The 24,742-nt window shown below is 37.2% G+C and overlaps 1 protein-coding gene across 1 annotated transcript in view; it reads left to right on the plus strand.

The window, feature by feature from the left end:
• Nucleotides 1-24,742, plus strand: part of SRGAP1 (SLIT-ROBO Rho GTPase activating protein 1) — a 330,478-nt gene that overhangs the window by 269,862 nt on the left and 35,874 nt on the right. Inside the window, exons 13-18 of the mRNA XM_023225129.2 lie at nt 3,480-3,540; nt 3,675-3,752; nt 5,785-5,919; nt 17,528-17,633; nt 20,353-20,577; nt 24,455-24,534. Coding sequence (XP_023080897.1) covers nt 3,480-3,540; nt 3,675-3,752; nt 5,785-5,919; nt 17,528-17,633; nt 20,353-20,577; nt 24,455-24,534 — 685 coding nt within the window. The remainder of the gene's footprint in view (nt 1-3,479; nt 3,541-3,674; nt 3,753-5,784; nt 5,920-17,527; nt 17,634-20,352; nt 20,578-24,454; nt 24,535-24,742) is intronic.

Raw genomic sequence — 24,742 nt, forward strand, 5'->3', positions numbered from 1 at the left:
ATGGTCTCAGCCTCTTGTAAGAGGAGGAAGGTCATTATGTCCAAGTCTGTCCTGGGGCTCTTTGCTTTCCCAGAAAATCAATATAATATTTCCTGAAGTCAGAGTGGAAAGAATATTTGGGTTGAGTGTCTTCAGAAGAGAGAATAAATGTGGGTATTATTATGTGGGCACAAAAGAAAGCCCTCTTTCTTTATTTTTTTTTTTAAAGAGCCATAATTTATACAGAAAGTTAAAAAGCAACCTGATAAAAAATGTTGTATTTTTACTCGTGCAAATGAGATGGCACAAAATATTCTTTAAAGTCTGCTTGTTAGGCTAGCTCTGAAGCACAGCAGGAGTTTTGATTTCCCATGACTTGAGGAATTCATTATATTGAATGAATTGTAAGACCCTATGATCTATACCTTGTATCTCTGCTGTGTTTACTCTTCGTCTTCTTTTTCATCCTGTATTTCTGATAATGCTTCTAGCCGAGGACGAAGAAACTCGCACACAAGACATCAGGTATAGTGCTAGAGGGACGTAAGGGTGCTCTTTCACTGTTGGTATCATTTTCAAGTCGTGCTCATGCTTGGCTTTAATTAGATTGTTTAGGGTTTTAAAAGAAAAATGTTTGCATTTGGAAATTAGATAGGTTTGTAAATGGGTTTTACTTAGAAACTGTAGCAATCAAACACTAGAGGAAAAATGGGTACATTAAACTATTACTTTTTACATTATGTTTTTGGCAAATGTACCAAATTTGATCAAGGGCTTTTATTAGGGAGAGTCAATGTTAAAATACCAAATACACATTTAATACTGGATTATGGACCCTAGTGTGAATTTTACAAAGAAGTAAAGGGCTTGCTTTCTCCTTCATAGTACACATTTTATGGCATGGGCTGCAGTGTTTCTGCAAACTAAGTTTATCTGAGAAACCACATCATTAATAAACTCCCTTAATGATATGTTACAGATGCCTTACTTTCTTAGGTCTGTTTATTGAATTAGTGTACCAACAATTAAATAAATGTGCACGTGGCATGTGTAAGGACACATACATACATACATACATACATACATACATACATACATAGATTAAAAACCTCTGGCAGCCTTAAAAATAGCCCTACTCTGGAATTAAGTGAAAAGCCACTGAAGAACCTAAATAGCAATTACAAATCTGCCTTAAGCCTTAAATCCAGAAGAACCTTATTGGCTCTAATTTAATATAAAATTATTGTCAAATTTGATTATCTATTTTCCCAGCCCCTGGCTTATAAGCAGGGACAAATTAGATGGAGAGAGAGGAACGATAAAATGAAAGCAATGAGATATGCAGCTGATGGCCTGGCAGAGAAAGAGAATATAGAAAAGCTGCAAGAAGCAGACATAGGATTCTGTTGTATTTGATAATATGGTATGAGAATGGCTGCTTAAGATGATAGAAAAGCACATTTTATATTATTTTTTCAATTTTTCATTAAGAGCAGTTAAATGAAAGTAAATTGAGGTACCAAAGAATAAATAAACCAGCTATCATGGAAAATTCACTTATAGAAGCTCTTCACCGCCCAGATGGCACATTGAAGACTCTTTGGTAATAGAAACAATACAAAGGGCTCCTTTCCACTTCTAAAAAGGCCTTGCTCACTTGAAATCTCCACAGTGTCACTGTGAAGACAGCAAAAGCAAAACCATTTTTTCTCTTTTTCTCATGGGAAAACTGACACCAAAGGATTAGTTTGAATGATAGATGGAATGCAATCCATTGTTCTTATATTTTCTTACGTTTTCTACCCATGCATCTGAAATCTATAAAATTAAATTAAATTAACTCACATATACTCATTACTTTTTGACTACAAAATTAATTATATCTGAGTGAAATACTGATCATAGCTTTTTAAAAAAGCAGTTAGTAAATGTAAATACAAGAACATTTTTAAAAATATGAAAACCTAAGACATTTTTTATTGAGAACTTTCTTAGTGCAAACATTTTCCTTTTAATAACCTTGTATTCTTTGCTTTTCTTTTTGTTTTAATACTAAGTTCAGCAGAGATGTAAATTAATGGTCTCCTTTTATCACATTGAAAAATATGTTGCTTTCAGATTAGTGTTCCATGAATTGTTCGTATAGTTTACTACCCCTAAAACACTTATATCTTAAAGAAAAATCCTTTCACATATTCAGTAAGTTGTGATGTAATTACATTACTGTTCCTGAGCCAGCTAGTCCACACTAAAATGTGTCTTTATTCTTAAGACTCTTCTCTAAGAAATTAATAAAATTTATACTCCTAAAACAAATTAACTAATTATAGAAACTTAATACAGGCTCCAGAAGTAATTGAGCCATTAACTGGTTTATACACTGATTAGATTGTCTTAAAACCTAAAATAAGACAATTCCTTAAGAAGTGTAATACCCATTCTAGGAATAGTCAAGAGTTTAAATTGCTGAACTGCATTATTCCCAATCCTTCCCCCACTGCTTAATTGGAAAGGTTAATGGATTCTGAATTGTTCTAATATATTAAGACAACCAACTTTTTTTTGCATTTCAAAATAAAATTCCTCATGAATTAATACCTGATGTCAGCTAATCATTTTTGAGCCCAGTGGTTTTGGGGTTTTTTTGGCTTTTTTAAAAAGATCTAATTCCTGAAAAAGCAGAGTCTTACAAATACATGAAAAATAATTCTGTAGTCAGTAACCTTCTGTAACTTCATGGAGTACATGGCATTGGTACATATTTAACTGTGACCTCAGCAGCCCTTCATCTCATTTGTCATCCTATACATGTTTTAAAACATTGCCACAATTTACATTTGTTTAGTAGAAGGCAGTGACTGTTTTACAAGACGTGGGGAAAGAAGGCCCAAAAATGTTCCTTTCTAAAAAAAGATCTACTCCGATGTATATTTGTGCCATTTTTTTCTTATTCCTTAAAATATGAAAATGTAATAATGAAAAATCTGTAAGTTCTGATGTAAACTAAATAAATACATGTTTTAATTATCTCTGTAACAATTCTCATATTAGGCATCTATAGATATGGAAGCCCTTTTATAACTTGTCATCTAGGTGATGTACTCTCAGGGATGTCATAGAGAGAATCCTGAGATGGCTGAAAAGTTGTCTTTCACGATGAATATAGCCAATCAAACTGAAGATGCTATGATTATAACACACAGAGTTCTTTTTAAGTCCATTAAAGATTGATCACTTGCATAAATAAGCTTTTAAAAATGAGTTATTCACATATTCATTTTGGTATATGAGTCCTAATATAAGAAAAGAGATGAATTAGCTTTTGACATCTCTAGGCAGAGCAGGGTAAGTTGAAACAGGATTGCCTTAAATGTATTTAATTTGGTTTGCTCCAGAACTGCAAAAATCCCTCTTTAATTACTGTTCAACTGTAAGCCTTATTATAATGAGGGGTTTATACCTCTCCCTTGAGCTTAACTGGTTTCTATCCCTTTACCCAGGACTCAGGACAGGTTATTCCCCTCATTGTGGAAAGCTGTATTCGGTTCATCAATCTCTATGGTAAGCCATAAACTACAGAATTCTTGTTTTTTAAAAAATCACTAGGAATGTTTCAGTAAATTTACTTCCTGGGAAAAGAGGGACCTAGACAATGTGATGCGAGTTTTATCCTCTTTGCTTTCTTTTCTCTTTAGGTCTTCAGCATCAGGGGATTTTCAGAGTGTCTGGTTCCCAGGTGGAAGTCAATGATATTAAAAATTCATTTGAGAGAGGTAATTGCATGTCTATCCCTATAAGCAAACCATGTTGAAAAGTCATCATGTTCTGTAAACTGAAGTGACACCCTTACTCTGTATATCCTCAAAACCTTTCTTTGTATGTACTGCATTAGGGGTGCAGCTGTAAGAATCCATTAAGAATAGCTGAGAAATGGGACCAAAACTATAAGCCCTTGTTATTAAAATTAGAAAAGTATATGAGCTCTGCATCCTGGTTGAGGGCTGACATTGATAATCAGTGCCAGGTGTAGCAAATGTGGGGCTGAAAGGTTCTAGAAGAGTGGCCAGGGCAGCCCTGGGCCTAGATAGCAGGTGAGGGAGGCAGCTCCTCCCAGCTGCCCAGCTGCTCCCTTTGTCCAGAGCTCTTCCCTTTTTCTTCTCACTGTCCACAGACTCCTTCCCTGTGACCCTAGCAGGTGCCTTATGCTTGTTCATAATTGGCTGTCAAATAAGTTCTACTAAACTGGGTCATTTACCGTATACATTATCTTTTTTCAATGTCAATACTTTTTTTCCCTTAATTTTGTATTTTTAACTATTATGGGTACGTAATAGTATTATGTATTAATAGGGTATATATGATGTTTTAACACAGGCATACAATGTATAATGATCAAATCAGGGTAACTGGGGTATCTATCACCTGAAGCACATATAATTTCCTTATGTTAGAAACATTCCAATTAGCACATTATAATTAGCAAAGCTGCACACTTTCATGTCAGGCAGACCTAGAATCATATCAGACTCTCAGCCACTAATCAATCATGTGATATGGGTCAAGTCGCTCAATTCCTATTTGGCCTCGATTTCCTCATCGGCAAAACTGTAAAAATTGATGGTTAGAGCAGAGCAGCCACATGTGTCAAGTCTCATGCAGTGGCCATCTTCAGTATAAGTTGGAATATGGTGAAGTATCAGGTTCTGTGCTAGCCACCACAGGCAAAATACGCTATCATTTTTCCTTGGAAGTTTTCCCAGTATTTCTTGTTTGTGATCTGCTTGGGCAAAAATAATAGTAATTATTATATTCTGATAAATTCATGTTCAGTGATTTCTTGCCCTAGGAACAGAGAAAAGGAAACAACAGATCCCTAAAAATAAATTGCCCTAAGAAGCAAAAAAAAAAAAAAAAAAAAAAAAAAAACATTAAAATGCAATGCACACTTTTTGTGAACTTTAGAAGAGAAGCATAAAACTGTAAATAAAAAATAGAATTTGAATGAAGGTTGTATTTTTTGTTGAACTTCTTAAGGATTTTATCTCTGAGAGGAACTATAACCAAGCTAGTTGCCTAATAATTTAATTTAATTCTCAGAGAGAAACATCAGACTAGTTACCTAATATTTTAAAGTTATTTACCATAAAAAAATACATAATTTTATATTTGTGATATGTTTTTTTAAATTCCCACTTTTTATACAAACTCCTTGGTAACGTGAAAGGTATATTTTCAAGTTCCTCTATCTGATTGTACAGTCTCCCTCTGCTAAGACAGCTTTCAGATGTGCTGTGAACACCACCATGCCACTTTGGGAAATGCCTACTTATTTAATTGTAGGTGTTCACAATTCAGTGGAGCCTATGACATTTCTGATAAATTTTGCTGACTCACATAGCATAGCCAGACAGACTATGTGTGTGTGTGCCTTTTTTCCAGTAGGGTAAGAAACACAGGATGTAGTGTTTGAATTCATGTCAAACTAAGATTACAGATTTCAGCTTTTAAAAAGTGGGGGTTGGGTAAAATTATAAATTCCACAGTATTTTATTTTTAAGATTTGGGTAACTTGTAAGGGATTGTTTAGTAGCATAAGACTTTAAAAGCTTTATTTTAGTCAACTATTTTTAGGTTAATCATGGGATGGGATATCTAAACCAATTATTTTAATTTTAGTACCATATAATCTTTCATAAAGTGTAATTAAAAGATACATGTATATATAGCAGTGTGTATGTTCATAGAAATATATTTTTGTTCAGATAAAAAGAAGCACTATAAGTGTAACAATTTTTTTTTTTTTAGGTGAAAATCCTTTGGCTGATGACCAGAGTAACCATGATATTAACTCAGTTGCTGGCGTTCTGAAGCTCTATTTCCGTGGGCTGGAAAACCCCCTCTTTCCTAAGGAAAGATTTAATGATCTGATTTCTTGTATCAGTAAGTGGACTTCTTCTTTTTCGTCTTTTCCCACCAGAATTATTTCACTAACCAACTTCCTGGAAAAGGCACTGGCCCCCCTCCACACACCCCCACTCCCACCATTACTCCATTACCACCATATTTCTGAGACCATTTGCTTTCTTTCTGGATCCAGTGCGAGTCATCCTCCCAGCTATGGCCTCGCCCTCGGCTGAGTGGGCTTTCCTCCTGAACATCCTCTGGCTCCAGAAAGCCAGGAGCTTCCCACTCATGGCTGGAACTGAGCCGAAAGGCAGGTGCCAGCCGCCTAAGGGAGGGGAGAATGTTGTAAGCTGGGAAATGTGACCTTTTCTTGGCTTTTGGTTCTTGGTTTTTCTCAACCAATTTTAGGAGTCGGGTAATTTATCCATCTTTGAATGTTATTTCAAGAAATGGGTAAGATGAGATCAAAGATCCTTATTACAGTGCAGGAACACCAGGTGGTAATTATCTGTCAGTGGGCAACCCAAGCTAATAGGCAGAGCTGCTCTGGGATTGTGTATGACATATTATGAAACTGATAATCATTGGCAAAGTAAAGCATTGCTGTTTACTTCAGTGGAGCTTTTTGACACTATACAAAGGAAGGTGAAAATAATGATACCATGAATTAGTTATTAGCCACAATCAGGATCCATGCATCTAAAAATACAGGACCCCTTTTAAGTCCGAGTTCCCAGTAAGAGTCTAGAGCTGACTTCAATCACTTAGGCTTCATAACAATCAACTTTTTACTCTTAATAAAGAAAGCTCCCTACAGTCCCCCAACCCCCCACCTGAATCAACAAGTCCTGTTGATCTGGCCTCAAAAAAAACATCTCGCTACTCATCCCTCCTACTTCTAGATTTTGCCTTCCTTTCCCAACCCCTACCCCCTGACCCCGGCCCTGCATCCTTCAATTCTCCATACTGTAGCTAGAGTAAAAGAAAAAAAAAAAAAAACTGGGTTGCTTGCTTTCTCCCCTGTTTAAAACCTATTTCAGTATTTCCCACATAAAAGCAAACTCCCCAAGGTGGGCTGATTGCTTGGTCTCCAGTAGTTCGAGATCAGCCTGGGCAACATGGCAAAACCCCATCTCTACTAAAAATAAAAAATTAGCCAGGCATGGTGGCATGCACCTGGATTCCCAGCTTCTTGGGAGGCTAAAGCAGGAGGATCTCTTGAGTCTGGTAGGCGGAGGTTGCAGTGAGCCGAGATCGTGCCACTGCACTCCAGCCTGAGTGACAGAGGTAAGACTGTCTCAAAAAAAAAAGAAGAAGTAAACTCCATGGCATGGCCAATTCATAGAATTGAATTCTTCCTCTCTCTGATATCTTCTACTGCTACACAGTCCTCCCCTGCTACCCTACCATATTTACTGTATATTTCAGCAGTAGCAGACTATACACATGCCAGACTATTTCCCACCTCCATCCACTTGCCTATGCTATTTCCTCAGCTGTCCCTGATAACCATTCAACATCTGCTGTGAAGGCTTTGCCAAATTGGCACTCCTCCCACAACTCTGTCCTCCCCACCACTCCAACCAGGATTAATCACTTTCTCCTCTCCCAGTATTCTATTGGGTACGTATGTCTAGAATTTTTCTGATCTCCCCACATTATAATTTGTTTAACCCCTCTGTCTCCTACTACTAGAGAAGGAGTTTAGGCAGTAGGTTAAGAATGGAGACTCTGGATTCAGAGAGCTTAGTTCAAATCCTAGCTCTGCCACACACTCATCAGCTGTGTGACCTTAGGCAGGTTTCTTAAGCTCTCTGCATCTCAGTTCCCTCACCTATAACATAGGGAGAACATTAATCCTTACATGATAGGGTTGTGAGAATTTAGTGAGTGAATACGTGTAAAATGCCAGGAAGAGTGCCTGGCACAGAATATGCTGAATGAAGTGCCCACAATTAGCTCCACAGGCCTGTGGATTTATGGATTACTCAGTTTTGCAGCCCTAACATTTGGCCAGTCCCAAATGTTAGGAATTAGTTAATTCCTGGAGCATGTTAAGTTAAATAGAATTTATAGATGAAATGAATTGAAAAGTCAAGATTCCACCACAAGTTCTTTGTCTCGCATTGGTGCGTAGAATCCTGGCTCCAGCTGGGTATGAATTTCCCAGTCATAATCCTCCCCAGTCTGATGTCCCATTGGAATTTAGAAGTACAGCTGCACGTCCATTCCACAGCCCTTGCGTAGCCTGAGTCATCACAACGAACCTCTGACCCAGCTGGAAAGAAATGAAAAGGAGGTGTCTCACTTCTGGAATTCTCCTTTGGCCATGTCCAAAGATTTCCCTCACATCCTAGCCAGAAAGCTTAAGTCTGGAAAAATAACAAGTGCTGTACAATGCTTAGTGGTTTTCTAGGTCCACACATCATGTCAGCTGTAACATGTACATGTACCAGTTGGATAAAGAGCATTGGGCCACATTGTCAGTTACCATTGTAGAATCATTTCACACTTTTATTGGATGAAAAATAACATTTCCTAGTGGTTTTTAATAACTGAGGCCATAGAGTCAGAAAGATCTAGGTTCAAATCCTAGCTTTACCACTTTCCAACTTTGTATAAACTTGAGCAAAGATTAATACTTAATCTTATTAAATAGCTGTTTCTTCATCTACTTCATAGAGTCTATGTGAAGAATAAATGAGATAGTCCATGTTCAGGGTTTAACATCATGCCTGGCACATAGTAACCCTCAGTAAGTGTTACAAGCTGTCATCATTACTATTACAATTACTCTGACTATAAACTGTGGTCACATCTGCCAGTACCTGGGTTAGCTACTTAGCAATCTGTCTGTTCTGCTAAATATGCATTTCTTTGGCATAATTAACTCACATGAATTTAGAAATATTAGTGTTATCCTCAAGTTACATTGGTTCCAGCATGATTTTTCCCAGCACATTAAATGCTTTGTAACAATTCATGTCAAGCTTTCTCACAATTAGAGTCATATTTAGCAAATAGGTAAACTACAAGGAAAAAAATCTATGGAGATATCTTTCATGTAGGCAGTGCCTGCAGTGCTCAAGTGCAAATGAAGAAGCTACAATGATATTCCCTCCTGTATTAAAACAATGGATTAATCAAAATCAATGGATTCATAATCCTTGGATTTTAATAGGATTGTTAGTGTTTTCATTAGTGCTCTAGTTACAAAGTTTCATAAATGTTAAATAGTCTGCCCCAACCCTATTTTTCCCCATAAGTCTTGTTACTTTTAGTGCACAGTTTTACAGAATGGCAGGTTTTTCAAAAATATACATATTGACACTAACAACCTCTTTATATAACAACCCCTTTTCCTCCAACATTTAACCTCTTAAGAAAGAGAGGATTCTTGGATGTTATTATCTCTAAGCAAGCATTTTTTTCTTACCAATGTGACCACAATACATTTTTCCTGGATTTTCCTGCATTTTGCCTGGATTTTCAATAAATTCTTTGAGTAGCATAATATATCTTTTATCATTGTGTCCCCTTATCAATATTGCAGACTTTTGACGATTTGAACCAATTTGATTAATTGCCTACAATGTATAAAACTTTCTAGGGATTCAGAGACTTGATTCTTGCATTTAAGAGGCTGAAAATATAGCAGGAAAGGTAAGATATTTACAAATAAATGCAGGCTAAGTTAATATACGATAGAAACAAAGATTTTGAAATTTTACAGGAAAGAGAGATCTGTTTGATAGATTGTTTTTACTCTTGTCATCTTGTAAGCATTGCTGTAATTGGGTTTGATTTTCCCTATTAAAGTAATTTCACATGACAGTTATTTTGTATAGAAAAATCTTCCCTTTTCATCTTTTCTAAGAGTTCGCATGAGTCTCTGGAGCATCTACTACTTTTCGCTTACCTATTTTTGGATTGTTTGGGGAAAGGGGTGTGTGTGTGTGTGTGTGTGTGTGTGTATGTGTGTGTGTGTTGAGTAATTATCCAGGCATGTTTATGCCTTATGATCCTGAGTGACCACGTTCTTTGGAAGCTTACAAATACATGTAGTCAAAGGAAATTTATCTTGGCCTTTTTTAAAAAAAAATGCACTATTTTTTCCCCAATTTATTGTATATTTCTTTTTAAAGATTACTTATCTGGATGAAGACATGGTAAAACCAAATGCAGCATAAATTTGAAGTGACAAACTTGGTAGTTTCTCAGTTTCTCACCCAAGAGTTATTTTGTTTTGTTTTGTTTTAACCATCCACTTTGTGAGTGGTTTTGTCAATGCCCCAGGTCATACCCACAAAGTCTGGGCAGCTTCTAGAATATCCTTGTATCATGGCTCTGAGATTTCCTAGGGCATAATTTCAAGTGCCTTGCCCTAGAAAAGCCACTCAAGTAATTCATGTTTTTTTTCTGACTGCCTTAAGGCTGTGAGCCCAGATGAAACATTTTCACTTCATTTTGCATTAGGTGTTATTATTTAGATGACTACTTGGATATGAGGAAATGGTTTCTTAAGGGAGAATTTTTTTTCCTATCACGAAACCAACATGAAGTCATTGTAGAGTACCTGAAAAATGCACAAAAGCACATAAAACAAAATATTGTCTACCAAAATTCCATAATTCCACTACCCAAAGAGAACCACTGGCATGTACACATTTTGTATACAACAAACAACAACAAATATTATGTTTCATGTTAATATGCAACATAACTACAATACCATTATCATACCCTTAAAACAAACAATAATTCCTTAAATCATCAAATGAGTAGTCAGTGCTTTTTAAATTATTTATTAGGTTGGTGCAAAAGTTACTGTGGCTTTTGCCATTACTTTCAGTGGCAAAAATCACGATTACTTTTGCACCAACCTAATGTTATGCAGTTAACACGTTATCACTGTAGAAAAATTATAAACTAAGAACAAATTGTAATTTCTGTACACAGGGATAGTGATAACGTTTTTAGTATCTTTCCAGAGTTTTTCTGCAGTACTTATGTACTTTGTAAAACAGCTTTATTGAGATATAATTCTCATACTCTACAATTCATTAAAGAGTATAGGCCAGTGGTTTTTAGTATAGTCACAGAATTGTGCAACCATCGCCACAATGAATTATAGTACATTTTTATTACCCCCAAAAGAAACCCCAGTCAGCAAACATTAGCAATTACTCCCCATTTACTCATAACCACCACCACCCCCAGCCCTAGGCAATCACTAATCTACTTTCTGTCTCTATAGATTTGCCTGTTCTGGCCGTTTCATATGAATAGAATTAGACAGTATGTTGTCCTTTGTGATTGGCTTTCACTTAGCATAATGTTTTCAAGGATCATCCATGTTACAGTAGGTATTAGTACTTCATTCTTTTTGATTGCCAAATAATAATCCATTTTGTGGGTACACCATTCCTGTGTACTTTTCATAAAAATTATATTGTACCAAGTGACCACTAATGGATAAGAGGTTTGTTTTTGAAGTGATGAAAATGTTCTAAAATGATTGAGGTGATCTTGCACAACTCTAAGTGTACTAAAAATCATTGGTAAACTGTAAATGGGTAAATTATATCGTATATTAATTATATCTCAATAAAGGTGTTGTAAAAAAAATTGTTTTTGAGACAGGCTCTCACTCTGTTGTCCAGGCTGGATTGCAGTGGCATGATCACAGCTCACTGCAACCTCTGCCTCCCAGGCTAAAGCAATCCTCCCCGCTCAGCCTCCCAAGTAGCTGGGACCACAGGCGTGCACCACCACACCCAGCTAATTTTTGTATTTTTTTGGTAGAGATGCGGTTTCATCACATTGCCCAGGCTGGTCTTGAACTCCTGGACTCAAGCAATACACCCACCTCACCCTCCCAAAGTGCTGGGATTAAGGCGTGAGCCACTGTGCCCAGCCAAGCTGTTGTAAAAAATTATGTCACACCACACTGGCTCTTCATAAACCACTTTTTTGAAACTCAATAATATTATTTTCAAAATATAGCTTTTAGTGACCCTATAATGATTTCTATTTTATGTAACAAATCCCCTAGTTTAGACATTTAAATTGTTTCCAGTGATTTTGCAATTATGCCATAATACTATGATGAGCTTCTTAGTACCTAAATTTATTTGCCTTTTCTAATTATTTCATGAAAAACGTTTCTGAACTCTTTTTCTGGTGCTCTAATATGTTTTTGCTATAAAAATTTCTTTCAGCTTTATGGACCTACATGGTGGTTTTCTCTCTGAATTCTAAATTTCTGTTTGATGCCTTATAATAATATTCTTAATTTTTCCTTTATCCTTAAAAATATTTAATAGGCTGAGTATCTGAACTGAGTAGGTAAAGCTCTCTAGGCTAAGACTCAGTTTCTTTCCTAACCTCAATATGTTAATTCAGCAGAACAGGAAACATCTATGTATGTATTTCTATAGTGCTGTTATTTAGGAGAGGCATCAATGGTTTAATTCACAGAAGTCAGTCTATTGAACAATTATATACAAAGGTTTGATGAACACCTTGACATTGTTAGTGTGAACCTAAAAATGTCCTGAAACGGGTACATTCATCTTGCCAGCTTACATGCCAGATGTTAGGCTATGGAACTCACAAGTATGTGTGTACCCACTGTTAAATAAACAGTTTCTAAATGTGGTCACTGAGGAATTTCCTTCCCTGCCTTCATACCTAAGGAGAAATTTGCATCTTGTGATTTATTATTTGTTTTCTGGCAAACAAATACTTCTACAAATAGTCCACAGAAGAACCAGTATTTTCAGAGTGATGACCATTTGAACTTTTTGCCATTTGCTGAAGTAACTTGTGTTTGATGGTAAATTTTTCACATGCATTTACATGGAGCTGTCTGAGCCGCCTGCTGGGAAGTTGGGATGCTAACATGAGAATCTTGCCTTGCTGGGAAAAGAACATAAATTAACCCAGGGAGCTTTGAGCATGTGATCAAGGTTGGATGAATGCCACTTTCACCTAATTACATGAGACTTTGAATTGTGGAAAACAAAGCCCAGCTTACAAGAAGTCCAAATGAAATACTGATTTTCCTCACTGACAACTTTTCTGAGGGGAAGAAAAGACCCATCTTTCCCTCCACCATGAAATTGTGAAAGACCATGAATTGCCACACTCAGAGCCAGCTAGGAATGCACATTCATCAGAGTGTCAGCAGCAACCATAAATTTTGCCGGCTAACTGGACTCGAGAGTAAATGAGTCATTTGTACCACAGCGAAGCTCCTGTCGGAGGCACATCGCGCGCCTGTTGAGCAGCCAGCCAGGTAGAATTGGGAGTCCTGCTCGCAGCCATCACGGTCGGAAGCCTTCAAGACGAATAGATTTGCTACTACTTCAGGAATGCCAGCAGTTCTGTTTTGCTTTGATTTCTGTTTCTGTAGTTATAGAGAATGTACATCTGCCTCACATAACTTTTATCTAGTCTTTTTGGTGTCACTTATGTCCTTGTTGCTTTTCCCCTGAAATCTTTCATTTGCATCCCACAGACCCCCTCATTCTTTTGTTGTGGTAATATATATATATATATATATAACCATATATATATATAACCATATATATATAAAGCCATATATATATATAAAATGAAATTTACCATGTTAACAATTTTTAAGTGTACAGTTCAGTGGCATTAAGTACATTCACAGTTATCACCACTATCCATTTCTAGAACTTTTTCATCTTCCCAAACAGAAACTCGGTGCTCATCAAACAATAACTCCCCATCCTTCTGCACTTCTGCCCCAGGCCCTGGCTTTCTCTCTTCTACTTTCTGTCTCTATGCATTTGCCTATTCGAGGTACCTAACATAAGTGGAATCATATAATGTTTGTTCTTTTGGTGACTAGCTTCAGTTAGCATAGTGTCCTCCAGACTCACGCATGTTGTAGCATGTGTCAGAAATTTGTTTCTTTTTAAGGCTGAATAATGCTCCATTGTGTGTGCAGACCACATTTTGTTTATCCATTCATCTGTCAATGAACATTTAGGTTGTCTCTACCTTTTGGTTATTATGAATAATGCTACTCTGAAACTGGTGTACAAATATTTGTTCCCTCAATTCTTGTTAAATAAAATTTTAGAACTGCCTTTAAGAGGTAGAGGGACTAAGTTTAGAACTGAGAGACAGAAACAAGAGGATCTTGAATTAAGATTAAACATCTTGGGGCCGGGCATGGTGGCTCATACCTGTAATCCCAGCACTTCGGGAGGCCAAGGTGGGCAGATCACTTGAGGCCAGGAGTTTGAGACCAACCTGGACAATTTGGCAAAATCCCCTCTCTACTAAAAATACAAAAATTAGGCATGTTGGTGGGTGCTCCTAATCCCAGCTACCTGGGAGTCTGAGGCATCAGAATCACTTGGACCTGGGAGGTGGAGGTTGCAGTGAGCCGAGATCGCCCCACTGCACTCCAGCCTGGATGACAGAGTTATACTCTATCTCAAAAACAACAACAACAACAACAAAACCTCTTGGAAGTAACGCCTATGTCCTGTAGTTATAGAGAATGTCGCTTCCAGAGTGACTGGCCATCTATGGGATTTGACAAATATTAAAGATGAATAATATAGTAAGAGTGGTTCTTTTACATCCTTTCCTTTCCTTTTGTTTTTAAATCTAGGACTTCAAAACTAGCGTTAAGCTACAAAAATCCTGTCCCTGATAGTTGACCTTAATTTTATGATTATTAACTTTTTTAGCGATGATGTATTGCTCTGTTGCCAAGACTAGAGTGTAGTGGTGTGATCATAGCTCGCTGGAGCCTCAAACTCCTGGGCTCAAGCAATTTTCCCACCTTAGCCTCGACCTTAACTTTAAAATGAGGATTTGCTTGGAGAATGAGGAAACTTCACTTTTGAAACACCCAAGATCCTCAATAAACAGTGGAAGAAGTTTTGTTGTTGTCTTAAGAATAAATCATAATATGTATAATTTCACTTTTGAGGGGTTTTTTCTTTTTCATTTTTAGAGATAGGCTTTCTAGATACAAGTATGCTAAATCATCTTTGTCTTCCTTAAAGTAGCAACATTACACTTTTTATAAAATCAGCTATTTTAGGTAATAAACATTCAACCAGTTAATTTCTGATATGAGATAATAATGCAGCTGTGTTGAAATAGTACTTAAAGGTACAAAATTCCCCCCATTAAATTCTCAATGGCTTTCAAATTACTTCATCTGTAGGCATTTCATCTTCCCTCTCTGTACAGTATGGTTTTGCACACATCACTTGAAGTTGTCATGGAGATAAACAGCTTACTCTGGGACATGTCTTGATCCTACTAGGACTGAACTGGGTGGAAATGTTGATAATTATTGAGTTATTGTGGCCTGAGAGAATTTATACACCTGTTGAATAACTTCTTTTTTAAGCATCTTATTCCCTCTTTTCAGGGAAAAAAAAAATTGAGACCACTGCCTGGAAAGTATGTTAAAGTGCTTGTATGCAATAGATATAACCCTAATCTGCCTTGTTCATAGCGTTATAGTTTTTCCATTTTGAAATATTTTACAAATAAAAAAGGCAAAATGTAGTATATCCAATTCAGTATTACTAAGATCACACTATTATCAATTATAGGTTTATAGTGAAAGAATAAAAATGAAAGAATGAGAATGTTAATTGCATGATAATGTTTTACTTACACTCTGGTTCAAGAGTTTCTGAAATTGCATTTGCTAAAAGATGACAGAGCTACGGTTCCAACTTTGGCATACTTAAAGGTGGGAATGGAAGTGTTTTTTTCCCAGGAATCCTGATAAATTATTGCTTGTTTTGTCAGCTCATTCTTGGTTAATCAAGAATATTGCTAATAGATTTTTCACACCTTTTCAGCTATGCAGAAGGGAAAATAAAATGCCCAGTTTGATAATAAGTGGAAAACAGCTGGGGTCAGCACTCAAGATTCCAGGGAAATGAGCTTGGCAAGAGTAATTAAGACAGTGGTTCTCAACCCTGACTGCATAAAAGAATCTCAGGCATCAGCATTTTTAATCTCCCCAAGTGAATCCAAGTCAAGGTTGAGAGCCACTGATACAAGAGGAATTGGAAAGGGAAACTGAGTTAGGAGAGTATTTTGATAGTCTAATTTAGAAATAATGCAGACTTCAATTAGAAAATTAGCAGTGAGAGATCTAGAACTAGAAACTACAAGACTTCTTTTCCATTCAAGGGAGAAAAATGAAGCAAAGATATCATCTTAGAAGTGATGCTTGTAACCTTGCAACTGGATGAGGTTGCCATTGAGGAGAACCAGGTAGAAATCTTGGAGAGTTATCCACATTTGTGGGTGGAAGAAGGTTTAAAAAACAACAATAATAATAAGGAGAATGAGTTGACTATGGTGTCAGAGGCTATGGACTGAGAATTTTCAGGTATTTTCATGAATATCTCAAGAGCAATTAAGAACAGTATGGTGATACAAAGTATAGAAAGCTTCATAAATGTTTTCAAACATACTACTTTTTTGGAAATATTTTCTTAAATATATACTTATTGGGTATCTTCAAAGTTGTACTTTGTAAAGGTACAACTCTACAAAGTTGTAGTCTTGGGATCGAAGAAAGGCAACCAGACTTAGGAAACAGGAAACAGACTTATGAAACAGACTTATGAAACCAGACTTACGAAACAGGACACATAGGTTGTGGTCCCAGCTCTCCCCCTTCTAGCCTGCTGACCTTGGGTATACCACTAGCCCAGTTCTCATTTTCCTAATCTGATAAATGGGGATGACAGTGTGTGCTCTGCCTACTGCAAAGTTTGTTATTCCCTTTAATTTAGACAGCAAATGTGAAAATGTGTTTTTAAATATATAGAGAATTACACCAATAATGTGTTGTAGTGGTAACCTTTTTGCTGATGTTCACAAGTACTTTAGTACTGAGACACTTTGGACAGTTTGTATTCCCGGTGAAAAGGTAGCATAACAGTAGTCTCAGGTAATCCTCTCTTGGGGGGAGCTCACCATCCCACAGGGAGGATGAGATAAGGAAATAAATAGCTGTAAACATCAGGGCATACATCATAAGAAGGCAGGAATTGTATTGCTAATGTATTCCTAGTGCTTGAAACCTGGTAGGCTGTCCTAATATTGATGGTATAATGTAATACAAGGTGAAAAGCCATATAAGTAAAATGCAATGGTAATTTTGAGAAAGGAGAGATTCTAAACCTGGCACAGTGCCTGGATCATAGTCATAGACAAATATATGATGAATTAACGCATAACAGTTGGGGAAGGGGTGCCTTGCCCCAGAAAGCTACTTTGGTTAGCGTGCAGCAAGAAGAAGTTGAAATCATATCAGATGTAAAATTTAGAATTAGCAGCAAAGGAAAGAAATGGTTTTTAAATCTAGAAGACTCTAAACTACTCAAAGTCAAGTCCATGAAAGTCAGAGAAAACAGTGAGGGTCAGAGGAGAAGCCCTCTGGAATGGTGGTATACTCAAGCCGATCATTTATTCACTGTTTTGGTTACAATTGCATCTCACACAAGAGCAAGGTGTTGCTTGTATTCAGATGTGTACCGGTAATCCATGTACTGCAATGTTCTGTTTTAAATGTGGCGAGTGAAAGGACTCTCACCATGTCATCTTCCGTCTATAGGAATAGATAATCTCTATGAGAGGGCGCTTCACATCCGCAAACTCCTCCTGACTTTGCCCAGGTCGGTCCTTATAGTGATGAGGTACCTCTTTGCCTTCCTCAATCAGTAAGTACCTGAACGCTCTGACAAAAGGCCCATCTGAATTCTGTCTTTGTTCTTGGATCCTGCAAAATGTACATTGGGTTCCATTTATCAGCAGCGTCAAAGAGAAAAATGATTGAATATAGACTGAAGGTACATTTTTCCTCAGCAGATCAACGTCATTGACAGATGAAAGCCCTACCCTGGATGTAGAAACTGTAGCCACAAATGCAAAGATATTTAAATATTACTTAAAAAAAAAAATACACACACTTTTCAGTGAAAAGCGTTATTCAGTGTTTTTCCAACTTCCATCCAAAACTGTCATGAATGTTTTTGTCAAAATGATGGAAACTGGCTGTTCATTGCGGAAAATTTCTGTGACTTTTTAATATTTTAGTTGGGGATGGAAGAAAATCATAGATGGGAGCTGTACACAGATCCAAAAAAGAATTTCTGCAAATTCACTGTAATGAGACCTTATCAAGAAGAAACTACCTCAAAATGTTCTCTTAAACAAAGTAACAAATCCTTTAAATTACTACATAATTTTCAAAGAACTTTATTCTTTTAATTTCGGCAACTTGATTTTCAGTTATGCTACTTCCTGCTGTATGGGTTCCGTTATAAGAACAGCTTCCCCACGTCCTACTAAGAATCCCCTTGCTATTCAGCATTTCAGTTAAGCAGCTGGAAATAAAGAAATGCAGGGGCATCAACTTCTTGAATAAACTTGGGGAAATGTCTTCTCATGCTAGCATGGATTCTCCTTTCCTAAAATTCGGGTATTTTCTTTTCGGTATTTCATGGGACATTTGGAGTTCTCAAAAGCCACGGTGATTTATTACAATCCTGCTGACTAGTCCTGAAATCATACCCACTCAGCTTGACCCCAGGAGCCAAGTATCATACAGTAGGGAAATGTTGGCAGAGAACCATACAGAATGAAACTCTACTGCTGACCTGTGGTGCCTAAAACATTCACAAATGACAGTAGCAACCCCTTTGTACATTAATCACCACTAGAAATAAGCAGTATCTAGAGAGAGGTTTAAACTATGTTTAGGCTAGATGCTGTACATTTTTACCTTTAAGGAAACACAGTCACTCAGGCAGTTTTAAAAATCCAGAGGCTTGCCTGTCCCCGCCTCCCCACCACCATACCCCAGGATGGAGTACCTTGCGTTCCTACTGGCCCCCTCCATACCATTCCTACCAAATCTTCCTGACACACCTGAACAAAATCCACTGTGAACTAATAATCCATAATGGACTAGGAAAGCAGTCTGTTAATTAAGAAAGTTCTCAAAACCTGAACCTAACTCATCATGCATCTCAGAAGAATGGCAAATGCACCATGGGTGTTGCTGGCATTGCTTCCAGTGGTTCTACCCAGAGGCCCTCTGGCTGGTTGCACCTGCCTTCATGCAGTCACAAGGGCCCAGCCTCTAGGGCAGGATGCTTGGGATGGGGATTGTGAAAAGAGAGATAAGCTATTATTTTACTGCAGAATCAAAACTTGGAAATAACATTTTTACATCAAGTTTTTGTTTGCAAGCCAGCACTAAAGACCCAGAAAGATTTACTGTGACTGTCTCCACTGAGCTGAAGTTTGTCTTTTGGAAATTAGGCCATTCTTATTCAGAATCTCCATTTTCAAGATTCATCCATTTTCAAGATGATCTGTAACATGATCATTTACTCTTATTGTGAATTTTTTTAAATATTGTGTGTTTGAGAAATGGCAGAAGGGAAAAACATATGTTAGCTGTGGAAATTATGCTTTTGTATTTTCTACTTTCTAGACTATCTTATTTCCAAAAAAAAGGGTAAAGTATGTCATGTGGTATCTCAGTTTCTTTGTATCTGTCATCATCTCACAAAGGTAGTTGAGTCTCCTTTTTCTCCTTCCATTTGTCATATGTTCACCTGGATTTTACATTTCCTTTCAAGACTGACATTCTATACACTGAAAGATAATATATCTAAACTCTCCCTAGAGCAGGGAGCATAACAATAAAGAGCTGGCTTATTTTGAATCACTGTGAAAATATTTCACAAATACCCATTGAAAGAATGTAGAAATTAGTAGTAGACAACTGGAAATCTCCCCTACAGTTTGCAAGCCTTGCATAGAGTAAGAGAATTGAAGATTCTTTTCCCCTTTTCTTGTATTTATAATGGCTTCTGTGACACTGGTTGTCACCTAGCATTGATTGTCTTACCCAAAAGCAGATTATAAAGCCTGGAGTTATTTGCTCCTTTCAGTAGTTACAAAGAAAAGGTTCTTTGTTTTCTTCTAGGCTTTCCCCAAGAGTTATAGGAGAAAACTAAAAATCTGAGATATATTTGAATGGAGAGAAGACAATTTTAAAGACATCTATAAAGCTTTATGGAAATCTTTACTGTGTATCCCAGATTTACTTGAGGAGCATTTAGAGCCTGACTGTCAAATTTGCAAATAAAACTCGTTTACATGATCCTGGTCTCCATTGTAGTGAATATTATATTAAACCCCCTCCTGACTTTGAAAAATGAAACTTAATTAAGCAAATAGGACTTAGAATCCCCTCTCAGTTTCTACTTAGTTAAGGTCATAAGTCATTTCACTTTCTTTGGGATTTGCTGAGCCAATTTAAAGTTGAAGTATCTTATTAAAGTATTGAAGTGTCTTATTATTAAATATGTATGCCCTTTTCTTCTCTTTGTTCTTTTATAACTCCTTTCTTGTTTCCTTTTGTAGTCTATCACAGTACAGCGATGAGAATATGATGGACCCTTATAACCTGGCCATTTGCTTTGGCCCAACATTGATGCCTGTCCCAGAAATACAGGATCAAGTGTCTTGCCAAGCACATGTGAATGAAATTATCAAAACCATCATCATCCACCATGAGACTATTTTCCCAGATGCTAAAGAGCTGGACGGCCCTGTTTATGAGAAATGTATGGCTGGAGATGACTATTGGTAAGTCTAAGAATTTTAGATCTCCTCTCCCACCAAAAATTACGGAAATATAACTATCCATTTGATTAGAAGAAGGAGTTTCCTATAAGCCACCAATGCTTCCAACTTAAAAGGAAGAAGCACTAACACTTGAGATAAATTTTAGAATACTAAGACCCATGGAAACTCATATTTATCCCTCTCTTTTCTGCAAGGACGCTCATCTTTTAAATAAATCTACCCTATCATGGTTTTGATAGAGAAAAAGGGTTCTGATGTTATGTAGAGCCATGTTAACTTTTATCATTATATTAAATCAAGAAAAGATAACAGATTGACATTTTATTTTTCAGTCTAAATCAGAGGTTTTGATTTCATATAAAATGTTTTTAAATTCTCATTTTAAAGGAGCCCTGTCAACCAAATGTGTTTTCATTCTTATTTTCATTTTCACTCTTACTAATGAATATAATTCTAACTATGATTATAGTTAGACCTCTAGTTCATTTTGAGTAAATTTATTATATTCATGTATTTTGAGATAAAATTTTTAGCATGGCAGTATTGCCTCCCATTCCATCCATGTTGCTGCAAATGAGAGGATCTCATTCTTTTTTATGGCTGAATAATATTCCATTGTGTAGATGTACCATAATTTCTTTAATCCATTCATTCATTGATAGACACTTAGGTTGTTTTCACATCTGGGCTATTGTGACTAATGCTACAATAAATATGGGAGTGCAGATATCTCTTCAATATACTGATTTCCTTTCTTTTGGAACCTAGCAGTGAAGGTCATTATACCTAGCAGTGAAGGTCATTATATTAAGTGACATAAGCCAGGCAGGAAAGACAAATATCACATGTTCTTACTCATACATGGAGCTAAAAGAGTGGATCTCATACAGTAGAGAGTAGAATGGTGGTTACCAAAAGCTATGAAGGGAAGGGGAATAGAAAGGATGAAGAGAAGTTGGTTAAGGGCTATAAAAATACAGTTAGGTAGAAGGAATAAGATGGGTGCAGTGGCTTGTACCTGTAGTCCCAGATATTTGAGAAGCTGATGCTGGAAGATCATTTGAGCCCAGGAGTTTAAGGCTGCAGTGAGCTCTGATCACACCACTGCATTACAGCCTGAGCAACAAAACGAGACCCTGTCTCTAAAAAAGAAAAAAAAAAGCTGGGCACAGTGGCTCATGCCTATAATCCCAGCACTTTGGGAGGCTGAGGCAGGCAGATCACTTGAGGTCAGGAGTTCGAGACCAGCCTGGCTAACATGGTGAAACCCTGTCTCTACTAAAAATACAAAAATTAGCCAGGCGTGATGGTGCATGCCTATAGTCCCAGCTACTCCAGAGGCTGAGTCAGGGGAATCACTTGAACATGGGAGGCAGAGGTTGCAGTGAGCTGAGGTCGTGCCACTGCACTCCAACCTGGGTGACAGAGCAAGACTCCGTCTCAAAAAACTAAAAAAATTTAGAAGGAATAAGCTTTAGTATTCCGTAGTACAGTAGGAAAATTATAGCTAACAATAATGTATTGTATATTTCAAAACAGAAGAATTGTAAGGTTCCCAACATGAAGAAAAAATAAATGTTTGAGGTGATAGATATCCCAGTTACCCAGATTTGATCATTACACATTGTATATGGGTATCAGAATATCACATGTACCCCTAAAATATGTACAACTATTATATATCAATTAAAAAATAGCAAAGAAACTTCCATTTCTTGAACCCCTATTACATCTCAGCTGCTTGGTGCACATGATCTCTTTTATTTAGCATAACCACTCTACCAAGTACGTTAAGAAAGGCCAAGGAGCCTTCCAATGATTACTAGTAAATCAAGGTTAGGTGTGTGAGCTTCCAAAGCACACGTGAGTCTCCTCACTCAGCAGCCTCCCTGCCCACCTCGGAAACTGCCCTGTGCAGCTGGGATTCAAGAGCAGCTGGAAATAGGTTTGTCTAAATCCCTCCTTCTGGACCCTGCTCACAACACTTTCTTTCCCATTTTCTTACCAAAGATTAAGTAGAAGTGGAAAGAGCAGCTGATAATTAAATAACTGAAAGTGTTTTTTTTTTTTACTTGAATCATAGTATGGTCATATGCCTTAAGAAAACTGAATTGACTATTTCCAGAAGTACTGTTTTCTAAATTAAGAACGAAACGTACTAGATTCCAGTTCTGTAGCATATTCACCAACTTTACACATGAAGTTCAATTCAAAATATTTACTTGAGTACTTACTATGGGCAAGATACTGACTGAGCTTGGCTCTGGGAAGGTAAATGAATGCAACTCAACCCTGCTAAGACACATGATTTTATTTTCATCATTGTATTTAAGGCCAGTACCAAAGGTATGGTTAGCATTTTTTTCTTTTCTTTTCTTTGGAGACAGAGTTTCACTCTGCTGCCAGGCTAGAGCTCTGTGGCACAATCTCAACTCACTGCAACCTCTGCCTCCTGGGTTCAAGCGATTATCCTGCCTCACCTCCCGAGTAGCTGGGATTACAAGCGTCCACCACCATGCCCAGCTAGTTTTTGTATTTTTAGTGGAGACAGGGTTTCACCATGTTGGCCAGGCTGGTCTCGAACTCCTGACCTCAGGTGATCCGCCCACCTTGGCCTCCCGAAGTGCTGGGATTACAGGCATGAGCCACTGTGCCTGGCCTGGTTAGCATTTTTAAATATTAGGTTAGCATTTTTAAATATTAGATTATTAGGGCTAAATATGTCAGTAAGCTCTGCTGTCTTGTTCATTTTATAAAAGAGCAAGTTTGTAGATGTCTGGTCAATAGTATTTAATGTATTATATTCTAGGACATTTTGTGATCACTACTTTTTCCAAACAGAGTAAAAGTCCTATGATAGTGTTGCAGCCAGTAACGTATGCTTGACGGTGTCCATCTTTTTAAACATGGTGTTTTCTATGGGTACTGCTCATTTTAAACAGGAAGTCAGCAGTGTAGTAGTTATTACTTGTCCCCCAACATCAGAAATGTAGATGGGCTTTTACAGTAATATTAGGTTTATATTTGTGGCCCATGTATTCCATTTATCAGCATGCATTTGAGGATTGATGGTGACAGTGTTAAGAGATAAGTTTTAAAAGAGGATAAATCATGATTCTCATACAGATATACAATGGACATGTGTCAAGAAAGATGGCAAAGATGCCACAACCAGTTCAAAGGAGACATCAAAGAACCACCAATTTATATGTAGTAAAGGAATAGCGAAATGAATTGGTAAAAACTGGTCTATCCATAAGGCAATAATCATATACTACCAGAATTCAACTAATTTGTATTTCTGTGGATAAGAATTACTTATAATGCTATCCATTTTCTACAAGTTAACTTCTGTCTTTATAGAGTTGTAAAATAACCTAGTCAAAGATGAATGTCTGTATCTAATATATATTCCCATAGAACAGCATAATCAATGGAGGCACCAGGATTCCGTTGACAGACTATCCAGTTACTCTTTTGCCCTTATAGAGTCTTATAGTTTTTGTTACAGTAGCAATTGCTCATTATTAAAATTATCTCAGGCTGGCTGTGGTGGCTCACGCCTATAATCCTAGCTCTTTGGGAGGCCAACGCAGGAGGATCGCTTAAGCCCAGGAGTTCGAGACCAGTCCAGACAAAATTATGAGACCCTCATCTTTACAAAATATTTAAAAATTGGCCAGGTGTGGTGGCACACACCTGTTGTCCCAGCTACTTGGGAGGCTGAGGTGGGAGGATCACTTGAGCCTGGGAGGCAGAGGTTTCAGTGAACCAAGATCACACCACTGCACTGCAGCCTAGGCAGCAGTGCAAGACCCTGTCTCAAAAAATTTTTGTCTATTTTAATTTCATATGAATTTCCATTTGTATTCTACAGCGACAGCCCATACAGTGAGCACGGTACATTGGAGGAAGTGGACCAAGATGCTGGTACAGAGCCCCACACAAGCGAAGATGGTATGCTCTGCCCTTATGCTATTATAAAACCAGTCTTTATATCCCTATTGTAAACATTGTTTCTATTAAAATTTTAGAGGCAAAGCACAGTGGCTCCCACCTATAATCCCAGCACTTTGGGAAGCCAAGGTTGGAGGATCACTTGAGCTCAGGAGTTCAACACCAGCCTGTGCAACATAGTGAGATCCCATCTCTATAAAAAAAAAAA

The sequence above is a fragment of the Piliocolobus tephrosceles genome, chromosome 10, assembly GCF_002776525.5.
Source record: "Piliocolobus tephrosceles isolate RC106 chromosome 10, ASM277652v3, whole genome shotgun sequence".
NCBI classification, from domain to species: Eukaryota; Metazoa; Chordata; class Mammalia; order Primates; family Cercopithecidae; genus Piliocolobus; species Piliocolobus tephrosceles.